This window comes from Astatotilapia calliptera, chromosome 10 (genome assembly GCF_900246225.1).
Source record: "Astatotilapia calliptera chromosome 10, fAstCal1.2, whole genome shotgun sequence".
Taxonomy (NCBI): Eukaryota; Metazoa; Chordata; class Actinopteri; order Cichliformes; family Cichlidae; genus Astatotilapia; species Astatotilapia calliptera.
The window spans coordinates 17,399,196-17,423,071 of record NC_039311.1 but is presented as its reverse complement, the minus strand read 5'-3'; the positions used below and the strand labels follow the sequence as shown (position 1 = coordinate 17,423,071).

The 23,876-nt window shown below is 42.9% G+C and overlaps 1 protein-coding gene across 11 annotated transcripts in view; it reads left to right on the top strand.

The window, feature by feature from the left end:
• Positions 1-23,876, top strand: part of fryb (furry homolog b (Drosophila)) — a 57,583-nt gene that overhangs the window by 30,912 nt on the left and 2,795 nt on the right. For 5 of the 11 annotated variants that reach the window (XM_026181029.1, XM_026181020.1, XM_026181021.1 and 2 more), the window contains 46 exons: positions 222-308; positions 414-673; positions 797-986; positions 1,462-1,586; positions 2,242-2,299; positions 3,189-3,280; positions 3,448-3,620; positions 3,789-3,949; positions 4,040-4,150; positions 4,296-4,450; positions 4,618-4,717; positions 4,801-4,972; positions 5,181-5,437; positions 5,520-5,666; positions 5,781-5,949; positions 6,086-6,176; positions 6,405-6,478; positions 7,337-7,487; positions 7,906-8,009; positions 8,705-8,796; positions 8,927-9,020; positions 9,222-9,441; positions 9,588-9,739; positions 9,853-10,040; positions 10,141-10,235; positions 10,389-10,587; positions 10,671-10,892; positions 11,242-11,440; positions 11,548-11,645; positions 11,893-12,063; positions 12,357-12,497; positions 12,592-12,777; positions 12,949-13,113; positions 13,373-13,447; positions 13,644-13,814; positions 14,020-14,028; positions 14,461-14,655; positions 14,762-14,899; positions 14,987-15,201; positions 15,625-15,829; positions 16,001-16,150; positions 16,286-16,384; positions 16,499-16,582; positions 16,949-16,966; positions 17,157-17,267; positions 22,044-22,279. In XM_026181029.1, the coding sequence (XP_026036814.1) occupies positions 222-308; positions 414-673; positions 797-986; positions 1,462-1,586; positions 2,242-2,299; positions 3,189-3,280; positions 3,448-3,620; positions 3,789-3,949; positions 4,040-4,150; positions 4,296-4,450; positions 4,618-4,717; positions 4,801-4,972; positions 5,181-5,437; positions 5,520-5,666; positions 5,781-5,949; positions 6,086-6,176; positions 6,405-6,478; positions 7,337-7,487; positions 7,906-8,009; positions 8,705-8,796; positions 8,927-9,020; positions 9,222-9,441; positions 9,588-9,739; positions 9,853-10,040; positions 10,141-10,235; positions 10,389-10,587; positions 10,671-10,892; positions 11,242-11,440; positions 11,548-11,645; positions 11,893-12,063; positions 12,357-12,497; positions 12,592-12,777; positions 12,949-13,113; positions 13,373-13,447; positions 13,644-13,814; positions 14,020-14,028; positions 14,461-14,655; positions 14,762-14,899; positions 14,987-15,201; positions 15,625-15,829; positions 16,001-16,150; positions 16,286-16,384; positions 16,499-16,582; positions 16,949-16,966; positions 17,157-17,267; positions 22,044-22,279 (6,605 nt within the window). The remainder of the gene's footprint in view (positions 1-221; positions 309-413; positions 674-796; positions 987-1,461; positions 1,587-2,241; positions 2,300-3,188; positions 3,281-3,447; positions 3,621-3,788; positions 3,950-4,039; positions 4,151-4,295; positions 4,451-4,617; positions 4,718-4,800; positions 4,973-5,180; positions 5,438-5,519; positions 5,667-5,780; positions 5,950-6,085; positions 6,177-6,404; positions 6,479-7,336; positions 7,488-7,905; positions 8,010-8,704; positions 8,797-8,926; positions 9,021-9,221; positions 9,442-9,587; positions 9,740-9,852; positions 10,041-10,140; positions 10,236-10,388; positions 10,588-10,670; positions 10,893-11,241; positions 11,441-11,547; positions 11,646-11,892; positions 12,064-12,356; positions 12,498-12,591; positions 12,778-12,948; positions 13,114-13,372; positions 13,448-13,643; positions 13,815-14,019; positions 14,029-14,460; positions 14,656-14,761; positions 14,900-14,986; positions 15,202-15,624; positions 15,830-16,000; positions 16,151-16,285; positions 16,385-16,498; positions 16,583-16,948; positions 16,967-17,156; positions 17,268-22,043; positions 22,280-23,876) is intronic. The other 6 variants (XM_026181024.1, XM_026181031.1, XM_026181025.1 and 3 more) reach the window with 5 other exon arrangements.

Below are 23,876 nucleotides of genomic sequence, written 5' to 3'. Positions count from 1 at the left end.
CAGCTTGTCTCACTTTATAGACGGTAACAAAGCAGTGAAGAAAAATACAAAAACAGTTCGGTAACAAATGCAACAGCAATCTTGTGACAAACTGTGATTAAAGAGGGAGAAAGGGTATGGAAATAGGATTGAAGAAGAGCCATCTGACTTGCTGTGATTAGACATGCATTGTGTGACGCTGTTATAAAAATAGCTGATTCTATAAATGTCTTTCCCTAAAGGACGATGACAAACCCATGATAGAGGTCATGGACCAGCTGAGCCCTGCTGTAATGGACAGCTTTGTTCACGTGGCTGTTTCTGACTCAGTATGTATATTTGTGCTTAGAATGTGAGAGTGATCAGTAACAAAAGTGTATCGATGTGATAAGTGATTTTACAAATGACTTATTTGCTCCTGTTGCCTCTCTCAGTCCACCTTGCCTCTCAGCCACCACGTTGACCTCCAGTGGCTAGTGGAGTGGACGGCTCGACTGGTGAGCAGTTCGTACGACGTGAAGAGCCCCAGCCATGTCTGGATTTTTGCCCAGTGTGTGAAGGACCCATGGGTGCTCTGTTTGCACATCTTTTTGCGGCAAGAGCATCTGCCTAAGCACTGCCCCGTTGCTCTAGGATACGCCTGGCCCTACGTTTTCACACGGCTACAGCTGCTGCTGCCTCTGGTTGATCCCAAGTACATGAATTCACATTTATTACATTACACTTTAAGGATTTCACTCTAAATAAAATGACATGCAATGATAGCAACTTGTGTATGAAAGATTAAACTAATGCATTTTCACCTGTCTTCATGCAGCAGCCCAGTGAACGCTAAGAAGACGAGCACGGCAGGCGCCAGCGACAGCTACATCTCACTGTGGCGCAATTACCTAATCCTCTGTCTCGGAGTGGCTAAGCCAAGCATCATGTCACCTGGCCATCTCAGAGCGTCTACACCTGAGATCACTGCCACCACACCTGATGGCAGCGTCACCTACGACAACAAGGTGCGCATTTGTCCTTCAGTTGATAGCAGAGACGTAGAGTTTAGAAATGTGCACAATTTTTTTTTTATTCCTATTTATTCTATTTATCCCCTTCATATATTTTATTTATATTTGTCTCTGTATTTATATATGTGTGTGTGTGTGTGTGTGTGTGTGTGTGTGTGTGTGTGTGTGTGTGTGTGTGTATATATAATATTCTGTAACTTCTGTCGGTGCTGTGCTTTTTGGAAATCGAATTTCCCAGAGGAACCCACCCGAGGGATTAATAAAGTTCTATCTTATCTTATCTTATCTTATCTTATCTTATCTTATCTTATCTTATCTTATCTTATTATTTATTGATTTCCAACTAATGAAAAGCTTAAATGATTGGATCTGGAAACAAAGAGCAAAATGGACTTAAAGTGTGATATTTTAAAATGTAAAGATTGATCTCTGTGTGCGTGTGTTTTACTTATTTATTTACGTTTCATAGGTTATAGGCACGCCCTCTGTGGCCTGGCTTTTAAAGCAGCTCGTCCCACTGATGAGAGCTGAGAGTCTGGAAATCACAGAGTCCCTAGTGCTGGGATTCGGATGCACAAATGCTCTGGTCTTCAGGTACTGGAATAATAACCTACACAACAGTAATAAAACACAAATCCTGCTTTGATGATGTTAGCCTTGGTTTCAGTGCTAATGTTATTCTTGCCTTTGGCAGAGAATGAACTGAAAAAGACTGAATAGACAGAACAAATACAGTTCTAAGTAGATGATATGCCAGATTTGATCTGAATCTCTTCCATGAGAAAGACACGATTCTTCAGTGGGTTTTATCTTACCTACTCTCACCTGTCTGTTTATGAGCTGCATACCTGACACTGAGAGAAGAAAATGAGTCAGTGATGTAGAAGAGAAATTCTTGGAGGGGCAGAGACATATCACATTTTTTCAAAGCACAGAGGTTCCATTGTGACAGGATGGCATTTTCATTCTAAAGGAGATCAGCTATTTTTAACCTAGAGTATTTTCTGAAAAGGCTCTCATTGTTATTAAAAAGATTAAGGTCTGCCCAGACAAATTTGTTCCGTCATTACGGCGTCTGAGGATTAGTGGTTTTAGGGAACATGACATTTGGGTTGCACTGCATAGATTTATGTCACACATCTTCATTGTTCCCATGAATAATAACTATTTATATACAGGGGAGGATATCTCATTTAGCATTTTGGCAATCAGGTCATTGATTGATTGATTTTTTTTCTCCCTCAAACAGGGAGCTTGTCGAAGAACTCCATCCGTTGATGAAAGAAGCACTGGAACGTAGGCCTGAGGTAAAACACACACCGAGGTTGTGAGAGAAAACTGACTGTGCAAAATTGAGAATATTTTCTAGATTAAGTATAAAACTAGATTACTATAAAATCAGGGTTGTAGCTGATGTTTTCCATAGATTAATAATGTTTTGTTTATGAAAATGGAATATAGGTTTTGTCCACAGTCCACTATAATCAGAAGTACTGCATGTTGTACTGATGCTTTGGGCTGATTGGGACATGATGAATGTAAAAACAAAGAATTACCAGATTTTGTTTTACCTAATTTTTGTTTCTAAGACAAATGAGAGCCACATATAAGGATATTCATTTAAAATTTCAATAGAACAGTAACAGTATAATGTCCTTGTAAGTGGATATCAGGCCCTTGTAAAGCAAAACTGAGTATTTTGGTCTAAATAACCCAAAATGTGATGTCCACATATGTGGACCCCGGGTCCTAGGAGGATAATCTCGATTTTGGACTTTCACTGTAATTTTTTTTCCTTAACATTTTAAAGCTTTTCCTACTGACAAATGACCATGGCCATATATACTACACCAAAGTAAAGGAGTAATAGATGAACATTTAAATGACAGAAAAGTTCAATTTTGTCCAAAATCTACAATAGAAAGAAAGAGTTAATTGCTAATTTCTTCCATTTACTACAGCAGTATTCCATTATCCTGTAGAAAAACAGAAATACTGCACTTCTTTTTTCTTAGCTGAAGATATCTGAGGGATTCAGTGTGTAGTTCAAGTTTTTTACACTGACAAAAAGGGGAGATTCACTGGTCTGACCTACTTAAGGTCAGAGTTGGTGGATTGTGGCCCAGGAAGTAAAATGACTTTGACATCCTGGATCTGCTTTGTGGCAGGAAACTAACAACCTGTCTGTGCTTCCAGAACAAGAAGCGTAGAGAGAGGAGGGATCTTCTCAGGCTGCAGCTGCTGAGGATATTTGAACTACTGGCTAACGCAGGAGTCATCAGTGACAGGTAGCACATACATGTATCATGCACTGAGTCATCTCGTTTTGTTTACTGGGCTTTGATCCTTATGCACACAAAAAGTTAGACTATATTCATCTCTCATCTCCTCCTGTCTGTAACTCTAGTCTCGTTTAGTTTACCAAGGTCATATTTTCCTCCTTGTTTTCCTGTAGCACTAATGGAGCTCTGGAGCGTGATTCCCTGGCCTTGGGTGCTTTATTCCTCGAGTACGTGGACTTAACCCGGATGCTTCTAGAGGCTGAGAATGAGAAAGAACTGGACGTGCTCAAAGACATACGAGCTCATTTCAGTGGGATGGTAGCCAATCTCATCCAGTGTGTGCCTGGTAAGATTATTATTTTACTTCTTACCCTTTTAATTTTATAGTAATTTTCTAGTTTGACTACTACACGTCCATTTTTCAGTATCAGGCAACATACTGGCCTTTTCGGAGTCATTTTGTCTCTTGTTCTCACCCTCAGTGTCTCTCTTTCTTTCTCTCACGTCTGTGCAGTCCACCACAGGCGCTTCCTCTTCCCTCAGCAGTCTCTGAGGCACCATCTCTTCATTCTCTTCAGCCAGTGGGCCGGGCCCTTCAGTGTTATGTTTACGCCTCTTGACCGGTACAGTGACCGCAACCACCAGATCACTCGCTACCAGTATAGTGCTCTCAAGGTAAGCAGGTCCCAAATCACCAAACTTCTTTTTGCAGTAATTCAGGATATTTTACAGAAATATAAGCATTGCTTTGCTTTTGTCTCCCAGGCCATGTCAGCAGTTCTGTGCTGTGGTCCAGTTTTTGACAACGTGGGTCTCTCTACTGATGGTTATCTCTACAAATGGCTTGACAACATCTTGGCCTGTCATGACTTACGGGTAGGTGGACTCAAGGATTTCTTGGTTTAACTTGTTGTACAGTTAGCTCTCTATGACATGTATTTTGGCATTTTAGTTTAATCTAAGAAGTTACAAATCAGTTTTTAATACATGCACCACAACACAATAACATGTCGTCCTTTAGGTGCATCGTCTGGGGTGTGAGGTGGTCATTCTGCTTTTAGAACTGAATCCAGATCAGATCAACCTGTTCAACTGGGCCGTGGACCGCTGCTTCACCGGGTCTTACCAGCTTGCATCTGGCTGCTTCAAGGCCATCGCCACAGTGTGCGGTAACAGGTCGGGAATCACACCCTGGTTCTAATCTGAACTCCTGATGTTTTTACCATCAGGGAACAGATGTAGATATAAAGCTTACTTTATTTACCACGATGCCCGCTTGCTTGTTAATACTCATTGGTTGAGTTCTTACAGTAACCAATAGCTCTTTCTATTTATTATGCCAGGAATTATCCATGTGACCTTGTGACTTTGCTCAACCTCGTGCTGTTCAAAGCCTCAGACACCAGCAGGGAAATATATGAAATCTCCATGCAGCTGATGCAGGTATGCTCACTTTCATGGCACATATTAAACAAAGTCATAAAGCCAAAACCTGGCAAAGATTTAAAAATAAATGTTTCCTGCAGGTGCTGGAATCTAAGCTGTGTGCATACTCCAAGCGGATGGTGGAGCAGAAGCCTGGTAATATTTTGTATGGGACGCACGGCCCCCTCCCTCCTCTGTACAGTGTCAGCCTTGCGCAGCTCTCCATCCAGCTTGCCAGCATGTACCCAGAGCTCACGCTGCCTCTTTTCTCAGGTAAATTCTTCTCATCTGTTCTTCTGTGGAATTCTTCCAAATGGTACAAATGCAACAAAAAAGAACAGTTAAATATAAACTAACTAATATATCTATATGCATTTTTAGAAAAAGGTATCTCCTTACACTTTAATGTGGAAGAGAAGTTAATAAGGAAGCAGCATAAGTTAAAAAAAAATGAATAAGTGAATTCTCCTGGTATTTGCAGAGGTGAGCCAACGTTTCCCAACCACCCATCCTAATGGCAGACAGATCATGCTATCCTACCTGCTACCCTGGCTTAGTAACATTGAGCTAGTGGACACAGGTCTCTTACCTCCTGCTTCAAGTCCCTGCACACCAGAGGAAGAACCTCGAGGTCAGGCTCGGGGCCTGAGTGCATCCCCCAGCCTGAGAGGCAGCGGCTGGGGCTCCTTGCAGGCAACATCATTGGTGCTCAACAACCTCATGTTCATGACTGCTAAGGTGGGAAGCCGAGTTAATTCTTACTTGTGAAAACTCCCAAACGCACCTCTAGCTTTCTAATTAGATTTTTTTCTCTTTACAGTATGGAGATGAGGTTCCCGGACCAGAGATTGAGAATGCCTGGAACGCTCTAGTGTCGAACGAGAGGTGGAGCAACAACTTGCGAGTCACCCTGCAGTTCCTCATCAGCCTGTGTGGTGTTAGCAGTGACACCACATTACTGCCTTATGTAAGAGCATTTTTTAGTTAAATGCAGTAATCCTCACAAAGATATCATAACAAATATGCAGAAGTAATGCAAATAACCCAGAATTTCTAACTAATGCTTGCTCATCTGTTGTAGATTAAGAAGGTGGTGATTTACATGTGTCGCAATAACACCATCCAGACTATGGAGGAGCTCCTGTTTGAGCTGCAGCAGACCGACCCTGTCAACCCTGTGGTTTTGCACTGTGATAATCCTCCATTTTATCGCTTTGCTGCCAGCAACAAAGCCTCCACATCCCAGACAGGTGAGGGGATGTGTTCCTGTCACAGTCTGTGGAGTCAAATTAGATTTTCATCTCAACACTTACCCCTGGTTTGAACTTGACAGCTTTTTTCATGTGACAGATGGATGACTCTGCTGTGTTTCTGTTAAATGTGTAGGCACCACCTCCAGTAGTAACACCGTAGTGGCTGGTCAGGAAAACCTGCCAGAGACAGATGAGACCAAGATGGTCAGAGAGAGTGAAGAACGGTAAGTCATTTTTTATACCTTATATACTTATAGCTGCAGCATGGGTTGTCATGGTGATACAGTGTTTTATTTGGGTGAGACAGTCTCTCAAGAGGCTGTCATAAAGATAGCTAAAAAATGTCAGCATCGTATCAGTTACTGTATGTAGCGATGATAATACCATGAGGATATTGTCAATCAAATCTGGAAATGCTGAGTTTGACTTTAAATGTGGTGGATTTTTCACAGCCGGGCGAGGGCTCACAACAGACTGGAGTCTCGTTACAGCAACAGCTCCGGAGGCTCCTATGAGGATGAAAAAAGTAAGCCCTGACTTGGTTCTCATGAGGAATAAAGTACAATCTTTGACACACACAGAGCCCAGGGGTTTTCACAGCTTACAGCTGTTATTTGGAGAGACTCTGAGGATGTAGACTTTTCAGTGATAAATCTTCACCATTTTAACTTTAGACTTTAATGGTAATTGTTACTGACAGTTCTTGTGCTATAACTTCTCATCCCACATATTTTTTTTTCTGGCCAGATACAGAGACTAAAAGCAAATGTTTTAAATGTGTTGTCATGCACCTTGTAATAGCAGCCATTGACATTCTTGTCAAAGTAGGTTAGATGATTCCTATAATTTAAACAGCTAGCTAAGGCCCCAGTCACACAGGCCAATTCATCAACCATCTACTACACAGCTACAGACCGAACACTGACTCCAAACGCCATCTTTCAAGCTTACTCTTTGTTTCATTCATGCAAAAAACAAAGTGTAAAAATGACAACCTCGTATGCGCTACAGTTGGTAGTATTTTTCAAACACAATAAAATGAAGTCGCAACAAAATTGAATCACAACTACAGTATTAAGGAAAGGTAAAGGTCCCTACAATAAAACAAATACCACTTTTTATTGAGTTTTCCAGTTATGGTGGACAAGGCAAAAAGTTAAGCTTTCAATTGATTTAAAACTCCAGGTCTGTGGTAACTAATAAGCTGGAGTGGAAGATTGCTGCCACTCCCCCTCCTCGGCCTGTGCTTTGAGGATTCTCAAAGGATCAGTCCTTATGCTTTTTAAGTGAAATGGTTAATTGTGCACTACTTTTAATTCAGAATTATTGCTTTGGTGGGATATATGTTTCAGATTTTACTAACCAAATCTTTCTGTGCTCATAGATGACCCACTTCCACCTTACGCTGGATGGCTGCTGAGTATTCTCGAGACCAACCGTCCTCAGCCGTTACCCATGCCTGTTAATGGAGGCTGCTGGGCACCTCTGGTTGACTACCTTCCAGAAACTATCACACCTAGAGGACCACTGCACAGGTGCACACGAACAAACACAGATGACCTTTAGTAAACTTCTGAAAAAACAGGATCTTAGCTAGAAGAGTGATGTTACAATCAGCAGGGCCAGACAGCGTTTCAGAGACATGTTACGCCTACTTTCAGATTTTTGGATAAACTCAAGCACAGAATGAAGCCAAGCCAGCTTGCTCAGGGTCTACTAGGAAAATAGTTCATATTAAAAGAGCTTTCCCACTTAATCTTCTCTGCCTGTCCTGACACTTCAGAGATCAATACTCTAAATAAATAAAATGAAGACTGTTGTAGAGAGCTTTGAAATCTATGATCCATGTACAGTTCATGCACTAGCACAGATTACAGGAAACATCAAACATCAAATGTTTCCATCAAACATGCCAAGATTTTATCGTACTCACATAAAATTTGTGTTCCTCAGGTGTAACATTGCAGTGATCTTTATGACCGAGATGGTAGTAGACCACAGTGTGAGAGAAGACTGGGCTTTACACCTGCCCCTACTACTACATGCCCTCTTCTTAGGTAAGCATAACTGAACTCATGTCACGCTTGAATCGGTTAAACCCTGTATGGATTAATTTTGGGGAAAATGGGGTAAGAAGAAAAATAAGCCAAAATCGCCTGCATAGAATGTACTACATGCATTTTGGAGAATGTGGAAGTGCTTGATGGGTTATATAAAAAATTCCTCAGTCTCACGCTGATAAAGCAAATGAAACACGTGGTAGATCGAAAAGAACTTGAACCAAAACAAGATAAAATCAAAAGGCGCGGGTGTCAGGGTGTTTGCCACCGAAACAAACACACAAAAATAGCCTTGAGATGTTGAAGGTATTTTCTGTGACGTCCACTGAGCTCATAGCGTGACGATGTGTTTTATCGCCATCACACAGAGACGTGGAAGTGGACAGGCCGTTCTCAAGTATCACAATGAAACACTTTCAATCTAGCATGTAGACACATACCTACCCCCACCCAGATGCCAGCTGTATTATTATGCGCTCAGCATATTCTACATACTAACTTTCAAGTTCATGAGATTCAGCATCATCTGGTCTTTTTGCATGAAGTTATCCAGGAATCCATGTTTGATTTTATTTTATTTTATTTTTTTTTTAGCTTTTTTCATTCACTGTTGCACAAATTGAGGCACAACAAGCCTTTGTAATACTACAAAAGCTGTTGTTGTCTTACTCGGTGTGTACTTCGTTTTCTAGGTCTGGACCACTACAGGTCAGAGGTCTATGAACACAGCAAACGTCTCCTTCTTCACCTCCTCATTGCGCTCTCCTGCAACAACAACTTTCAGGTCAGATTTCCATTTTAATGTTTGTTATTATTCGGCCAGTTTATTACATGAAGTAGGACTGAAACTTACTTTACTGAGTTCTGCAAAGCTTTACATATTCACTGAGCAACACTTCTTTTTGGGGGTCCAGGTAATAGCCTCAGTACTGATGCTGACGAGAGAGATCAGCGACAACAAGACCCTCACAATCAAGTCCAGCTACCACACAGAGTACCAGCAGTCACGTAAGTAGAAAATATTGAGTGTGTATACAAGCATTTAACAGTCCTCTGACATTTACTAGAAAGATATGACCTGATGGACCACTTTTCATTGGAAAACTAAGAAACTAAACAGTGTAGTACACAAAAATCAGATTAAAGACTCCAGAAATTATATTACTGTAGCAGTACACTTCTCTATAGCATGTCATAATATTCCTATAGACGCACCAGACTTTTTGCGGGAGTGGCAGGCATCTCCCGTGGTGGACTCTGGTCTCAGCTCCACCTCCAACTCATCCTCTGCTAGCCTGGGTGGTGGCAGCACAGCCGGCAGTGTTGGAAATCTGCCCCTTGTAACACCCGATGACCTGGAGGATCTTGAAGATGCGCCCAATGAGACGGATGAGAAGACGAACAAACTCATTGAGTTTCTCTCCACCAGGTAAACACAACTCTGGTCATCTTTTGTGCTGTTCTCGAGGTGGACACTGCGTGTGGGTGTGACGTGCGCTTAAATTTCACTGTAGTCCACACTGTGTGAGCTGCTCGTGTAACGTTTATGTGGTGCTACTGGTGGTGGGTATACAGTGCTTGGAGTACTGTGTTGTTATTGCACAGATCATTTGGGCCACTGTGGGTGCATGAGGACATCACACCAAAGAACCCCAACTCCAAAAGCACAGAGCAGCTCAGCAACTTCCTGCGCCACGTTGTCTCTGTCTTCAAGGAGTCCAAGTCAGGTGAGAAACCACTGAATAACAGCTACAGCAGACCTCACCCAATCTTCACAAATGGAGCAATAATCGACTCATTTTAGACCTGCACAAGGGGTGAAATATGTCCATCTTCACAGACTTCCACCTGGAGCAGCAGCTTAGTGACGTGGCCTTACAGACGGCTCTGTGCAGCTCCTCGCGTCACTATGCCGGCAGATCTTTCCAGATCTTTAGAGCTCTCAAACAGCCGATCAACAACCATGCTGTCTCTGATCTGGTCTCACGCCTCGTTGAGGTGGTGGGAGAACATGGAGACGAGGTGCAGGTGAGAGAAGAGACATATAATAGAGATGTAGTGCTTTCAACCTGATGCATTTGGTGAAGATTCACATTATTGCTGATGTTCATACCTGTACCTGTTTCAGGGCTATGTGATGGAGGTGCTGTTAACTCTGGAGTCAGTAGTGGTGAATCTAGCAGAGTGTCTGAAAAACAGTGACCTTATGGCAGCTCTTACCAGGTTAGTCTGCTTTGAATGTTAAATCTTTGGAAGTAATAATAATTTGAAGATTACAACATATGTACAGATTTAAACAGCCTCCTTCTGGTGTTTCAGAGCTACTTGATACTCCAACAGATTCAACATTTTGCTTTCATTGTGTTTGATTTGTAGGACATCCTCTCCAGACTTTGTGACAAGTGACAAACTAATGAACAGAAAGAGCACAGGTCAGCTGAACTTCCCTGGCCCAGGATTTGTCGGCCTGTCATCGCAGCGCCACCAGCGCTCCTATTCTGTCCCCAAGAAGTTCGGCGAGTGTTGCAACCAGTCGAGTGATCCCCCTCGCAGTGCAACTCTGGATCGCATACAGGCAAGAAAGGAAAATTGCTGTGTAATCTGACACCTTAATGCTAAATCCTTAATGCTAATTTTGTACTCGCTTTCGGTCTACAGGCTTGCAACAGTCACGGCCTTGCACGAACAGGAAGAAGTTCAGGCTCCTGCACATCATCGACAAATCGCATTGATCCCAGCGTTCTGTCGGATCCCGCGCACGTGTCTCATCCTTCGTCGATACTGGCCACAGTCTTCTGGGTGGCGGTGTCGCTCATGGAGTCAGACTTCGAGTTTGAATACCAGATGTCACTTCGCCTCGTTCACAAGCTGCTGTCAAAGGTAGATGAGATAAAAAAAAATTGCTGATTACAGAGGACAATGTATGTATCTGTAAAAACAACAGTTAACTTAAAGCCAAGATTAAGCAGAAGAAAGCAAACATTCCCTGTAACCTGTGTTTTCCCTTAATGCCACGAAGACTACGTCATCCTAAGACGCTCACACTGCTTCTATTTTAAAATGAAAGAAAGCTTTGGAACCTATTAATTCAAGGCCACCACAGACCTAGCAACTGGCTATTGATTCATTCATTGTTTTAGCATCTCAGATATTCAGTTTGCAGGTGGAAGACAATAAGTACCACAAGCAACTTTCAGCTTCACTTAAGCCAAAATCTCTCATTTCCCAGGTGCCCTTAGACAGAGCAGAGAACCGTGAGCGCCTGGAGAAGCTGCAGGCTCAGCTGAGGTGGAGCGGGTTCTCTGGGATTCAACAGCTTTTGTTGAAGGGATTTACCTCCCAGGCTACATCTGACCTGACCTTACAGCTATTCTGCCAGCTCACGCCAGTCTCCCGCGTGCCTGTTGTCGACAGCTCACAGTCTATAGGTAGGTACTGAGGATTTTATATTGTATCGTTTAGTAGTCGTACGGCAACGTGTTTATTTTTATTTATACTGGCTGTATCTGAAGTTCAAACTCTTCTCCCTGTGTAGGCTTTCCTCTGAATGTGCTGTGTCTGCTTCCTCACCTGGTCCAGCACTTTAGCCACCCAAATCAGTTCTGTAAGGAAAGTGCTGAGAGGATTGCACAGGTACTGCAATACTATGGATTCTTCAAGTGGGCTGAGTCTAGGCTTTAGTTTGCTTTTGCTTTACTTCCTTTGACTTTTTTTTAGGTTTGTTAGACAAACAGTAAAGATGTATATTTGGAGAAAGATAAAAAGCCAGAGTGGATTGGAAAAACCTGACATTTCAAAACACAGAAGAACAACTAAAAGATCAAAAAAGGCAATATTTCTCACATAACGTGTCTGTCTGCTTTTTTGTTTACTTTCTCAGGTATGTTTGGTGGAAAAGAACACAAAGCTGTCCCATCTGGCACATGTGATGACGCTCTATAAGACACGTTCCTACACGAGGGACCCTTTCTCCTGGGTCAGCGTGGTTTGCCGCTACCTTCACGAGGCTTTCTCTGACATAACGCTCAACATGGTCACCTATATGGCTGAGGTAAGTGCTTCTATATATGAAAATATGTCTTATCTTTCTCTATTTTTAGGATTTTACATTTATCGGATGTTTCTATGGAAGCTGGTGCAAGAATGTTGAGTGAGTGGTTTGTGCTGATTATTTGTTGGAAGCCTGTCCTGTTCACTGTTCAGCCAGTTGTTAAAAGACAATCCAATAATTTACAGTCAAGTTATACAAGTTATACAAGTTGGTTATACACATATTGACTTTGCCCTTAAGCAAGATTGGGTTTATGTCTGCGTGCTTACTGAATGTGACTTTCTCTCTCCAAGCTGCTGGATAAGGGACTTCCCAGTATGCAACAGTCTCTCCTCCAAATCATCTACTGTCTGCTTAGCCACATGGACCTGACTGCTGTGCAGGTCAAACAGTTCAACGCTGATGTCCTGAAGACCATTGAGAAGTTTGTCCAGGTGAGTGTCGGACAGTACTCGGTCTTCATTTTAGAGAAATGCACTGCATGCACTGCTGTTTCTCTTACTCTGTCTTTGACATGTGACTTTATAGACAGTACACTGGAAGGATGCCTTAAACATCTTGAAGCTGGTGGTATCACGCTCTGCCAGCCTTGTTCATCCAGTGTACGGCCACACACAGGGTGATCTTTCCAACCTAGAGGTCAGCAGAGTGTGGGACGGCTCTGCTAAAGCTCTCCCTGGGAAAACTCTGGATTTCACATTTGACATCTCTGAGGTAAGAAAGCTGCTGCTACTGAGCTTCTTTTTGTAAATGCCCATCATTGACTTGCAGTTACAGTACACCCCCATGTTTTGCTAGGTCATAAATAGAAAAGGATTTCCTCAACGCATGCAATATGCAAATCATCAAAAAATTTGCATGTCTTTCTGTTTGTTATCTTCCCAGACACCGGTGATCGGGCGCCGTTTTGATGAGCTCCAAGGATCAGGGGGTAGAGAGGGGAAAGCCAGAGCCATGGCTGTGACCCGCAGTACTTCCTCCACTTCTTCTGGATCCAATTCCAACACCATTCTGGTGCCTGTCAGCTGGAGGCGACCACAGTTATCTCAGGTAGCATCAATGCCCAAAACTAAGGTTTCACATCAGTGCTGCTTGGTTTTGTAAGACTTGTAAAAGAATATTATATTAAAATGTGTTGATCAAGTCATTCTTCTTTAGCATACTGACCTCAAATAGCCCAAGAAAAACAGATTTAAAACTTTCTGTTTATAACATGCTTAGAAATTATCCCTTGATCATCAAAGCATGAGGCATGTGAAGCGAGAAGAAAATCCATCACTTTACTGATGAGTTTTTCTTCTACATGCAGAAAAGAACCAGAGAGAAGCTGGTGAGCGTTTTGTCTCTATGTGGACAAGAAGTTGGACTTACCAAGAACCCATCTGTAAGCTAACTTCCTTGTTGTACTTGTTCTTTATGTACACAGTCAACAAAATTCAAGCTTGTATTTCTGTTTTTTTTGTTTCTATTTTGTAGAGGGAGTAAAACCTCTAAAGTTTTCTGGGGATGTTTCTGTTATTAAGATGGCTTCACTAATTGCCTCTGACAAGTCTAAAAACCTGTTTCTGTCTTCTTGTCAGGTGATCTTCTCATCCTGTGGTGACTTGGACATGATGGAGGTGCGGGAGAGCGGCGTGTCATCTGAGGACGGTGGTACCAGAGAGGACACATTAGATGACACCGCCAGTGAGCAGCAGTTTAGGGTTTTCAGAGACTTTGACTTCCTGGATGTGGAGCTGGAGGATGGAGAGGTGAGAGTCACAATAATACTGTATTTCACCTGTGTTCATTTGATTTATGCTGACACAGTGGTCCTTTCTTTCATTTTACCTTTACTGTGTCTTTCAACTTATCCACCTGTCTTTCTTCAACATATTTGAAAAGTATTTCTCTGTCCTCCCACCTCATCTCTTTCTCTCTAACTCTGTCTCTCTCTTTCTTCCCCTCGCTGCCTAGGAGCTCCAGGTAAGTCCCTCACATTGAGTACTTAACATTAGCCTTCATCAGCTCTTTGGTGTTCCTGCCTCTTTTGTTTTGATCTGGAACGTAAAAACAAAATCCTCTTTGTGCTTCATTTTGCTCTCACGGCTTGATTGCAGAACGACATTTATGACAGCACTGCTATTTTTTAAATAGAGATAAATATGTTATAGTTATTATAAAAGATAATTTTACAGGCTGAAAACAACCTTTCCAACATATAATCATATATTCATGCCATGAATAACAGTCCATCTTGCATCTTGTTCTTGTAACTAAAGCAATTATTTTGTGTTTTGAGAGATTAAAGTAAAAATGTTCCCTTCATCACAGGGATTTTACTTCTACCGTTCATTGTGTCCATGTCTTCCAACATGTATGTGTGTGTTTGTTGTTGTTGTGTTTTTTTAAATCTAGGGTGAGACTGTCGATAACTTTAACTGGGGTGTGCGCCGGCGATCTCTGGACAGCACAGAGCTGCGCGACCTGCTGGAGGAGAGCCAGCACTCAGGCAGTACCCCCAGTCTGGGTCACGAAGACCCTCACGATTCAGACGAGTCATCAGAGGAAGAGGAGTCTTCAACTAGCCAGAGCCTCTCCCATTCTCAGCTTGTGTGTAGCCTTAGCTGCTGAATCAACACATTAAAAATCCTCTGAAGCCTTAAAAGGCTTATTATTTTTCCTGAGTCAACATTCATGATTTGCCTCCCTGTTCCAGACCAACCCGTCTCCATCAGAGGAAACCAATCACACCGATTCTCTGTCTACTTCATACGACACATCTGCTGACCCCCAGTCCCTCAACGCCACCACCCCGAGCCAGGGAGCTCTCCATGACGATCACATTGGTCTACATGTGAGAAATAATAGACTTGGACGTGGATGTGTTGTTTGCCTAGATACATTTTGAAACATCAAAAATGTAATGCTTTTGTTTTCTCAGGTGAGGGTGTGTGGTGAGGACGAGGACACTCAGGCCCAGGATGATGAACTGTCGCTGAGTGTCAACGAGCTCCCCCCCGGCTCCGACTGTGGAGAGAGCTTCACTCTGGATTTGCCGGGGCAACCTCAAAATCAGCTGCCAAATCTGGACCGTGGTCTTAACCCAGACTATTGCCAGCCTCCACTGGATTTTCTAGACCCAAACTGTCTGCCCAGGTAAGTTTGAAAGACAGGATTTAAATATTAATCCCTGCATGCTGAATACACTGCTGGATTGTTGCCAGAGTCTCTGTCAGGGTTTTTCCTACCGTAAAAACTTTTGGTGGCACACTGAAAGAAGTTTTCGCTCAAGCCAAAGGAAAATCACCAGTTTTGTTGCGTTTGATCAACAATAGAAACTCTGATAATGACCAAAAATGGCAGAAAATGTAGATTTTGTTTAATAGTGCAACAGAAAATGACTCCCAAAGCGTAACTACTAAGCCAGAAAAAACCTAATGGGACATTATTCATGGATGTTTTGCCTATTTTTAACATTTTTGAGATATTATTAAACCCTGTTAGATACATTTTTCAAATACTTATCGTACTGGGTGCAAACAGCACAGACTCACTTCTTTCTCATCTCTGTTGTTAAAGCTTGCGTGATGATGTTGATGATTTGGAGGACCTTGGGTTTCCTCCTCCCCCCTCTCCATTTTTTTCCGCCATCTTGGCAGCGTTCCAACCCACGGTGTGTGACGATGCCGAGGAGGCATGGCGCTGCCACATCAACCAGCTTGTAACAGACTCAGATGGGTCATGTGCTGTCTACACATTTCAGGTCTTCTCATCACTCTTTAAGGTACATCACATGAAGGATTACCTTTAGGGGTTTTTTTTTTGTTTTGTTTTTTATGTTTGTATTTCTTGTTTTTTGTACACCCATTTTTTTCAAGCTATCACTCATATTATGTATAATAATATATTATATCTCTTCCATTAGCATGAATTACAGTACAGTGTCTTTTTCCAGAACATCCAGGGAAAATTCTGCACCTTAACAAAAGATGTTGCCACTTATCTTGGCGAGGGATTAAGAGGCATTGGATCAAAGTTTCTCAGGTCCTCACAGATGCTCACCACATGCTCAGATTGTCCTACCATTTACATTGATGCTGACACGGTGAGTACAGTTGGCAGGCTTCTTGCTGATCACAGTATTGTAGCTGCTTCAGTCTATGGGAGTCTAAAAACCCCAAAGACAAATCTAATACTGAGCTCATTTTTACTGCTCCTTTCTTCTTGTTGGTCTGTATAGATCATGTCCTACGGCCTCCTCGAAAAGATGAAGTTCAGTGCACTGGAGCTGCAAGAGTACCTGGATACTTACAACACCAAAGAGGAGGCTGCTGTATTGGTAAGTGCACGTTTACTTATTTCCTCCTTCAAATGTGTGCCAGATAAAATATTTACCACCTTTTCTTCTGTCCACTCCTCTTTCCAATGAAGTTTTCCGTTTATTGTCTTTCAGTGGCTCAGGAACTGTAAGGACACATTTCCCAGATGTCCTGGTGACAGTGTGGTTACCTGCCAACCTGGAGATTCAGAGGAGAAGGTACAAACAACTTTATTTATTATTTACTGTACCAATGAAAGCACAGATTTTTACTGGCAAATTGATTCAGTCTATGTAGCTTAATCTTTGTGTTGTATTAATGGCTTTCTTTCTCTGTGGATTGAAATGTTTGCCCTCTTTGCACGCTGGCTCTGTCTCTATATCGTTATATCCTCCTGAAATTTCTTTTCCGTGCCGGAGTCGTTAAGTTTAAAGTTGCTGTTTTTTCTCTACAGTGTTGATTAATTCTTGGCAGCCTGGCTGTAAACAGTCAGGATTTTTAACTTGCTGTGCATGTGTTTGATTGATACTTTGTCTTCCTCTCACTTCACTCTTGATGCCCTAACATGCTCTCTCGCTGTCTAGCAAATGGAGTCTCTTGCAGTAAGTTCTCTTCACTTCACTCTAGATTCCTCTTAAACTGCTTAATTAACTTTGCACAACTGAATCAGTCAGTTTTGTTGTCACGTGTTTGTATTCCTTTGCATGTGCTTACAACAATTTGTGATTGTGATTGTTTGTGATCTCTGCTTCTGATAAATCTTAGCTTTTTTTTGTCACTTGTGTCTTCCAGCAACTGGAGCTTTGTCAGAGGCTTTACAAGCTTCACTTTCAGCTCCTCCTTCTGTTCCAGTCCTACTGCTCGCTCATTGGTCAAGTTCATGCAATAAGCTCTGTGCCTGAGGTGAGTCAAATCATTCTTCATTAAGTGTGACTTGCAGGCTAACAGAGGAACATGCTGGTTCCCTTATGTCTATGTGAGAGGATTCAGAGTCCAAGTAATTCACAATCAAACACATTAAATACCAAGATCTGCATGACTGTTGTTGTTCTAAATGTATTAGTTAAACATTAAATGTCCATCAAATTTGAGGTTTTCTAGGTCAGTGTGATTGATATCAACTAGGGCAATTTCCCCTTGTGACTTGGTCTTTCCTTGTATCATCCAGCTGTATGATAAGGAACATTCTAAGAAAAATGTCTATGATATATAGAGCCACATTATTTTTATTTAAATAGTAGGGGTGCAACGATACACAAAATTCACGGTTCGGTTCAGTTCGATACTTTGGTGTCACGGTTCGATATTTTTTCGATACAAAAAAAATGTTCATGCCTTTTTAATTTGTCATTTATTAAAATTATAAATATATATTTTAACTCAAAAGTACAGTTTTTAAATTTAATGTTGCTGAAACAAAAGTAATTAAAAAAATAAATATATCTCAGGGTTCTCAAAATTTCAAAATCCCTGGTAGCCCTTCGGGCAGGGACTCTTCAGTTTTTGGTAACCCAAAATAAATGTAAGTAGCCCGAATAAAAAAGAGAGCAATTTTTTGATTGATGTTTTGTTTCCTGTTTTGTTTCCTTTACAATATTATACTTTAATGTATAATATTGTAAAGGAAACAAAACATTAATCAAAAAATTGTTGAAAAACAAATTACAACATTGTATAAAAATTACAATCATCAACTCAAATACTTGGTTCTAATTGAACAGAAATTTCTATGAACTTGTAAGAACTGTGTAGGACATGAATCAGTCTGTGTCAGATCCTGAATTTGAAATTTCCACTGAAGAGGCAAGTGGAACCAAGATCTAGGCCATTTGCTTTTTGAAGCAAATGGCCAGCTACATTTCCAGCTACAGCCCAGCTACATTTCCGAAAGAATGCAAAAGCATTGACATATATTTTTCCTTCCTACAATAGCCCGACGGGCAGGGCAGAGATAGATTTTGGTAGCCCGACTGGAAAAATCGCTAGCCCCGGGGCGTCGGGCTAGCGATTTTGCGAGCCCTGTATCTGATTGAGGAATCACTCATCTTTGGAAAAGAGAGTTTATTACAGAGAAATGGCTCTTTCCAAAATAAAAGCTATACTATACGCTTCTTCTGGGCTATATTCTCAGCAGCATATTGTAGCGGGTCAGGGCTGTTCGTGGTTCTGTTTGTACAGTTATGTTTTGTTTATGTTGCCATAGTGGCGGGTGACGCCCTCTCGCTGCAACGGTGTGTCCTTCCGGGGTCAGAGGGCGCCCTGTGTGTTGTTGTTGCTGTGCGGTTGCCACGCTGAGCAGTTAGCTAGCGGCAGTGTTCTTCTGCAGATGTCAATAAACGGCTGTGCTCCCTGGCTAGCTCACGGGAAGTAAGACCAAACGACACCTCCGTCTCCCCCTTGTCTGAGCTCGCCACATTGTTGTCAGAAGTGGGATGATGGTGGCACCCCATGTTCTGACCCGAGTGACTTTTCCCCCGCCGGTCGTGACCGGCCGGTGCGCCAAAAGAAGGCACCTGGACATTTGCAAAGTGAAAGCAAAACACAAGCGCAAATTCAAACGCGATTTCAATGTCACATATTGACAGTGGCTCACCGATGCCAATGACATAATTACCCAGCTACATTTCCGAAAGAATGCAAAAGCATTGACATATATTTTTCCTTCCTACAATAGCCCGAGGGGCAGGGCAGAGATAGATTTTGGTAGCCCGACTGGAAAAGATCGCTAGCCCCGGGACGTCGGGCTAGCGATTTTGCAAGCCCTGTATCTGATTGAGGAATCACTCATCTTTGGAAAAGAGAGTTTATTACAGAGAAATGGCTCTTTCCAAAATAAAAGCTATACTATACGCTTCTTCTGGGTTATATTCTCAGCAGCATATTGTAGCGGGTCAGGGCTGTTCGGGGTTCTGTTTGTACAGTTATGTTTTGTTTATGTTGCCATAGTGACGGGTGACGCCCTCTCGCTGCGACGGTGTGTCCTTCCGGGGTCAGAGGGCGCCCTGTGTGTTGTTGTTGTTGTTGCTGTGCGGTTGCCGCGCTGAGCCGTTAGCTAGCGGCAGTGTTCTTCTGCAGATGTCAATAAACGGCTGTGCTCCCTGGCTAGCTCACGGGAAACAAGACCAAACGACACCTCCGTCTCCTCCCTGTCTGAGCTCGCCACATTGCTGTCAGAAGTGGGATGATGGTGGCACCCCATGTTCTGACCCGAGTGACTTTTCCCCCACCGGTCGTGACCGGCCGGTGCGCCAAAAGAAGGCACCTGGACATTTGCAGGACTTTGTGTGGGGTAATGGGGTCGTCGGGGACGACTGACCCCTTAGGTGGGGGCTATGTAGCGGGTCAGGGCTGTTCGGGGGTCTGTTTATACAGTTATGTTTTGTTTATGTTGCCATAGTGACGGGTGACGCCTTCTCGCTGCGACGGTGTGTCCTTCCGGGGTCAGAGGGCGCTCTGTGTGTTGTTGCTGTGCGGTTGCCGCGCTGAGCAGTTAGCTAGCGGCAGTGTTCTTCTGCAGATGTCAATAAACGGCTGTGCTCCCTGGCTAGCTCACGGGAAGTAAGACCAAACGACACCTCCGTCTCCCCCTTGTCTGAGCTCGCCACATTGTTGTCAGAAGTGGGATGATGGTGGCACCCCATGTTCTGACCCGAGTGACTTTTCCCCCGCCGGTCGTGACCGGCCGGTGCGCCAAAAGAAGGCACCTGGACATTTGCAAAGTGAAAGCAAAACACAAGCGCAAATTCAAACGCGATTTCAATGTCACATATTGACAGTGGCTCACCGATGCCAATGACATAATTACCCAGCTACATTTCCGAAAGAATGCAAAAGCATTGACATATATTTTTCCTTCCTACAATAGCCCGAGGGGCAGGGCAGAGATAGATTTTGGTAGCCCGACTGGAAAAGATCGCTAGCCCCGGGACGTCCCGGGGCTAGCGATTTTGCAAGCCCTGTATCTGATTGAGGAATCACTCATCTTTGGAAAAGAGAGTTTATTACAGAGAAATGGCTCTTTCCAAAATAAAAGCTATACTATACGCTTCTTCTGGGTTATATTCTCAGCAGCATATTGTAGCGGGTCAGGGCTGTTCGGGGTTCTGTTTGTACAGTTATGTTTTGTTTATGTTGCCATAGTGACGGGTGACGCCCTCTCGCTGCAACGGTGTGTCCTTCCGGGGTCAGAGGGCCCCCTGTGTGTTGTTGTTGCTGTGCGGTTGCCGCGCTGAGCCGTTAGCTAGCGGCAGTGTTCTTCTGCAGATGTCAATAAACGGCTGTGCTCCCTGGCTAGCTCACGGGAAACAAGACCCAACGACACCTCCGTCTCCTCCTTGTCTGAGCTCGCCACATTGCTGTCAGAAGTGGGATGATGGTGGCACCCCATGTTCTGACCCGAGTGACTTTTCCCCCACCGGTTGTGACCGGCCGGTGCGCCAAAAGAAGGCACCTGGACATTTGCAGGACTTTGTGTGGGGTAATGGGGTCGTCGGGGACGACTGACCCCTTAGGTGGGGGCTATGTAGCGGGTCAGGGCTGTTCGGGGGTCTGTTTATACAGTTATGTTTTGTTTATGTTGCCATAGTGACGGGTGACGCCTTCTCGCTGCGACGGTGTGTCCTTCCGGGGTCAGAGGGCGCTCTGTGTGTTGTTGCTGTGCGGTTGCCGCGCTGAGCAGTTAGCTAGTGGCAGTGTTCTTCTGCAGATGTCGATAAACGGCTGTGCTCCCTGGCTAGCTCACGGGAAGTAAGACCAAACGACACCTCCGTCTCCACCTTGTCTGAGCTCGCCACAATATTAAACATATCAGGTCCCCATAAGGAGAATCATGTGCTAACGGCTGTCTAAATGACTCGGGTAAAGTTTGTAGCATGCATGCTTGTTGTTTTTGTCTTTGCACTAGGATGACGTTGGCGTAAATGTGCAGTCATATTCGTTGTGTTCCCACTAGTGCTGTCAGCGTTAACGCCACAACACGGCAAATCTCCGTTAATGAGCTACCCCTGATCGCCGCATGCATGGGGCTAGACGGCCACACGTTAACGAGCTAACTGCGCTAACACACTAGTTCCCACCCATGTAATTGAGCATTGCGTGGCACATCCAACATACTGTTTTACTTTAGTCCATGACGCACTTACCTTCAGGGTCATATGTCACATGAAAACCAAAATAATTCCAAACGCCAGATCTGAATGAGGGTGGGGGAGGTTCAATTTGCCATGTTGCAAGGAGAGCTTCTGTCTCGCTAGCTTGCCCTGCGCTCTTCCTTCTGAGATGCTGTCTGTGTTGAACTCTCAGTGGATCTGCGCTCGACAGTGCAGCCTAGGCGAAGTAGTCCAACGCAGATTCACTGAGCGCTCAACACAGACAGCATCGTCAGAAGGAAAGTTGATAAAATAAATTACAAATTTTGTACTGTTCATACATATGCGTACCGAACCGAAAGCACTGTATCAAACGGTTCAATATCGATACGAGTATCATTGCACCCCTATTAAATAGACATATGCTTTTATAAGTATATGTATGGTTTACTAGTTAAATTAAAATGATGTTGACCCTTAGAAAAACCCTGCTACACTGCAGACTTGATCTTGAGCATTTAATCTTTTAATATAGACATAAATTTCACATACACACTCACCCACCACCATCTGTTGTCCCTCCACCTCTTAGCTGCTGAACATGTCTCGAGAGCTTACTGATCTGAAGAGCAGCCTGCAGGCAGCAGAGGCAGCCGTAGCCAGCGACTTGGAACACAAACACTTGGCCCACACTCACTCACACGCCACCCAGGTGGCAGCCATGGTTGTGCCCAGCTTCCCCACCTCAGAGGCAGCGGTGCAGGCCATACTGGAGTGCCTTAGGAACCATGAGTTCACCAAAGCCGTGCGCTACATCCAGGAATGCAGGTGAGCAGCACGAGGCCATCAGCATACATGAGTGTATCCTGGGATTTAATGATTTTATTATTTTGTCTCAACGTAAAAGAACAAATGATCCAAAAAATGACCATGTGAACACACTGTGTCCCCATCACTTTCTCCAATCTTTACAAATGATTTTGAAGTATATAATAAGTAGACATTATAAAGGGCTGTCATTCCTGGCTGAGAAACTTAAGCTTGGGAGATGTTGAGGTCTATCTATCTCTCTTGTGCTTCTGTACGCAGATGATATTGTAGTATTGACAGAATCAGAGCTTCAGATGGCTTTAGATGGAGTAGAAAGATGTTGTGTAGACAGGAAAGTGTAAATCCTAATGAAAGTAAAATTGTAATGTTTGCATGAGGTAAAGTAGGACAGTTCTGTGGCTTTAAATTTGGAAATCCTGTAATACAAGTAGAGGAGGATCTAAGGCATAGGTGTCAAACTCTGGCCCGCGGGCCAAATTTGGCCCACAGCCTAATTACATTTGGCCTGCGAAGCCATACCAAATTATTATTAGAGCTGGCCTACTGGTATTATACAGCTAATATATATATTGTTTAGTATTAAGCTTTGCTTGTTCCATATTCATTTTTCCTGCAAAACTTGTTTGAGTCCATAAGAAGAGATTCATTCTTAAATCTGGAGGAAGATTTTTTTTTCAGTAAATATTAATGTTAGCCCGCGACTTTGTTCCAGTTTTGAATTTTGGCCCACTGTGTATTTGAGTTTGACACCCCTGTTCTAAGGAGCTTGGAATGAAAAGCAACTGAACTTCTTTAAATGTCTTGAAGATGTTTCACCTCTCATCCAAGAAGCTTCTTCAGTTCTAAGACCAAATGATGAAGACTTCCAGATTTTAAGCCCTAGAGGGGATTGCCCCGTAAGAGGGTCGTTGACCCACTATTGCTCATGTGGCTCATCACATGATCCAAGGTGTGAAAAAAAGGGTGTGGTCCATTATCAGCGTAAGCTTCGGGTGAAACCATTTTTAGACCTTGCCTCACCCTATCATTTGACTTATTGAGATCAAGAAGTGGGGAGATTTAAGTTGATAAAGATAAAGTTAAATGTAGGATGATTGGTTTTAGGTTTAGATTATCGAATGGAAATAGGAATAAATTGTACTTTTAATGTCTATTTTTCCAAAGAATCAATATGATAAAGGTGTTTTGAAGTTACGGTTAGGGAAGTTAAAACAAATATTTGATTATACGGGATTTTCTTATTTATGGGGATATACCGGAGTGGTGAATGACCGCTATATAAAAGCAGCTGTTAAGATGAGAATATCCTGAGGCAAAATTGATAGACCTGATATGTTTAACAATAGCATCTGTATAAATTACAGAATATTTAGGCAAGAGTTCGAACTGAAAAATTACTTGCGTAGTTTATTCTATATGGTGTTATTTGGCAAGGTATAGATGTGGGTCTAGTGGCATTCCTGTACTTATGGACACATTTTATCAAGTTGAATATATTAATTGTGTATTTATACTTTGTAGCTTGATCCAATGAATCAAGCTACATTGAATATTGAATATAGAAAGTATGTCTCTTTATATCTACCTGTAATAA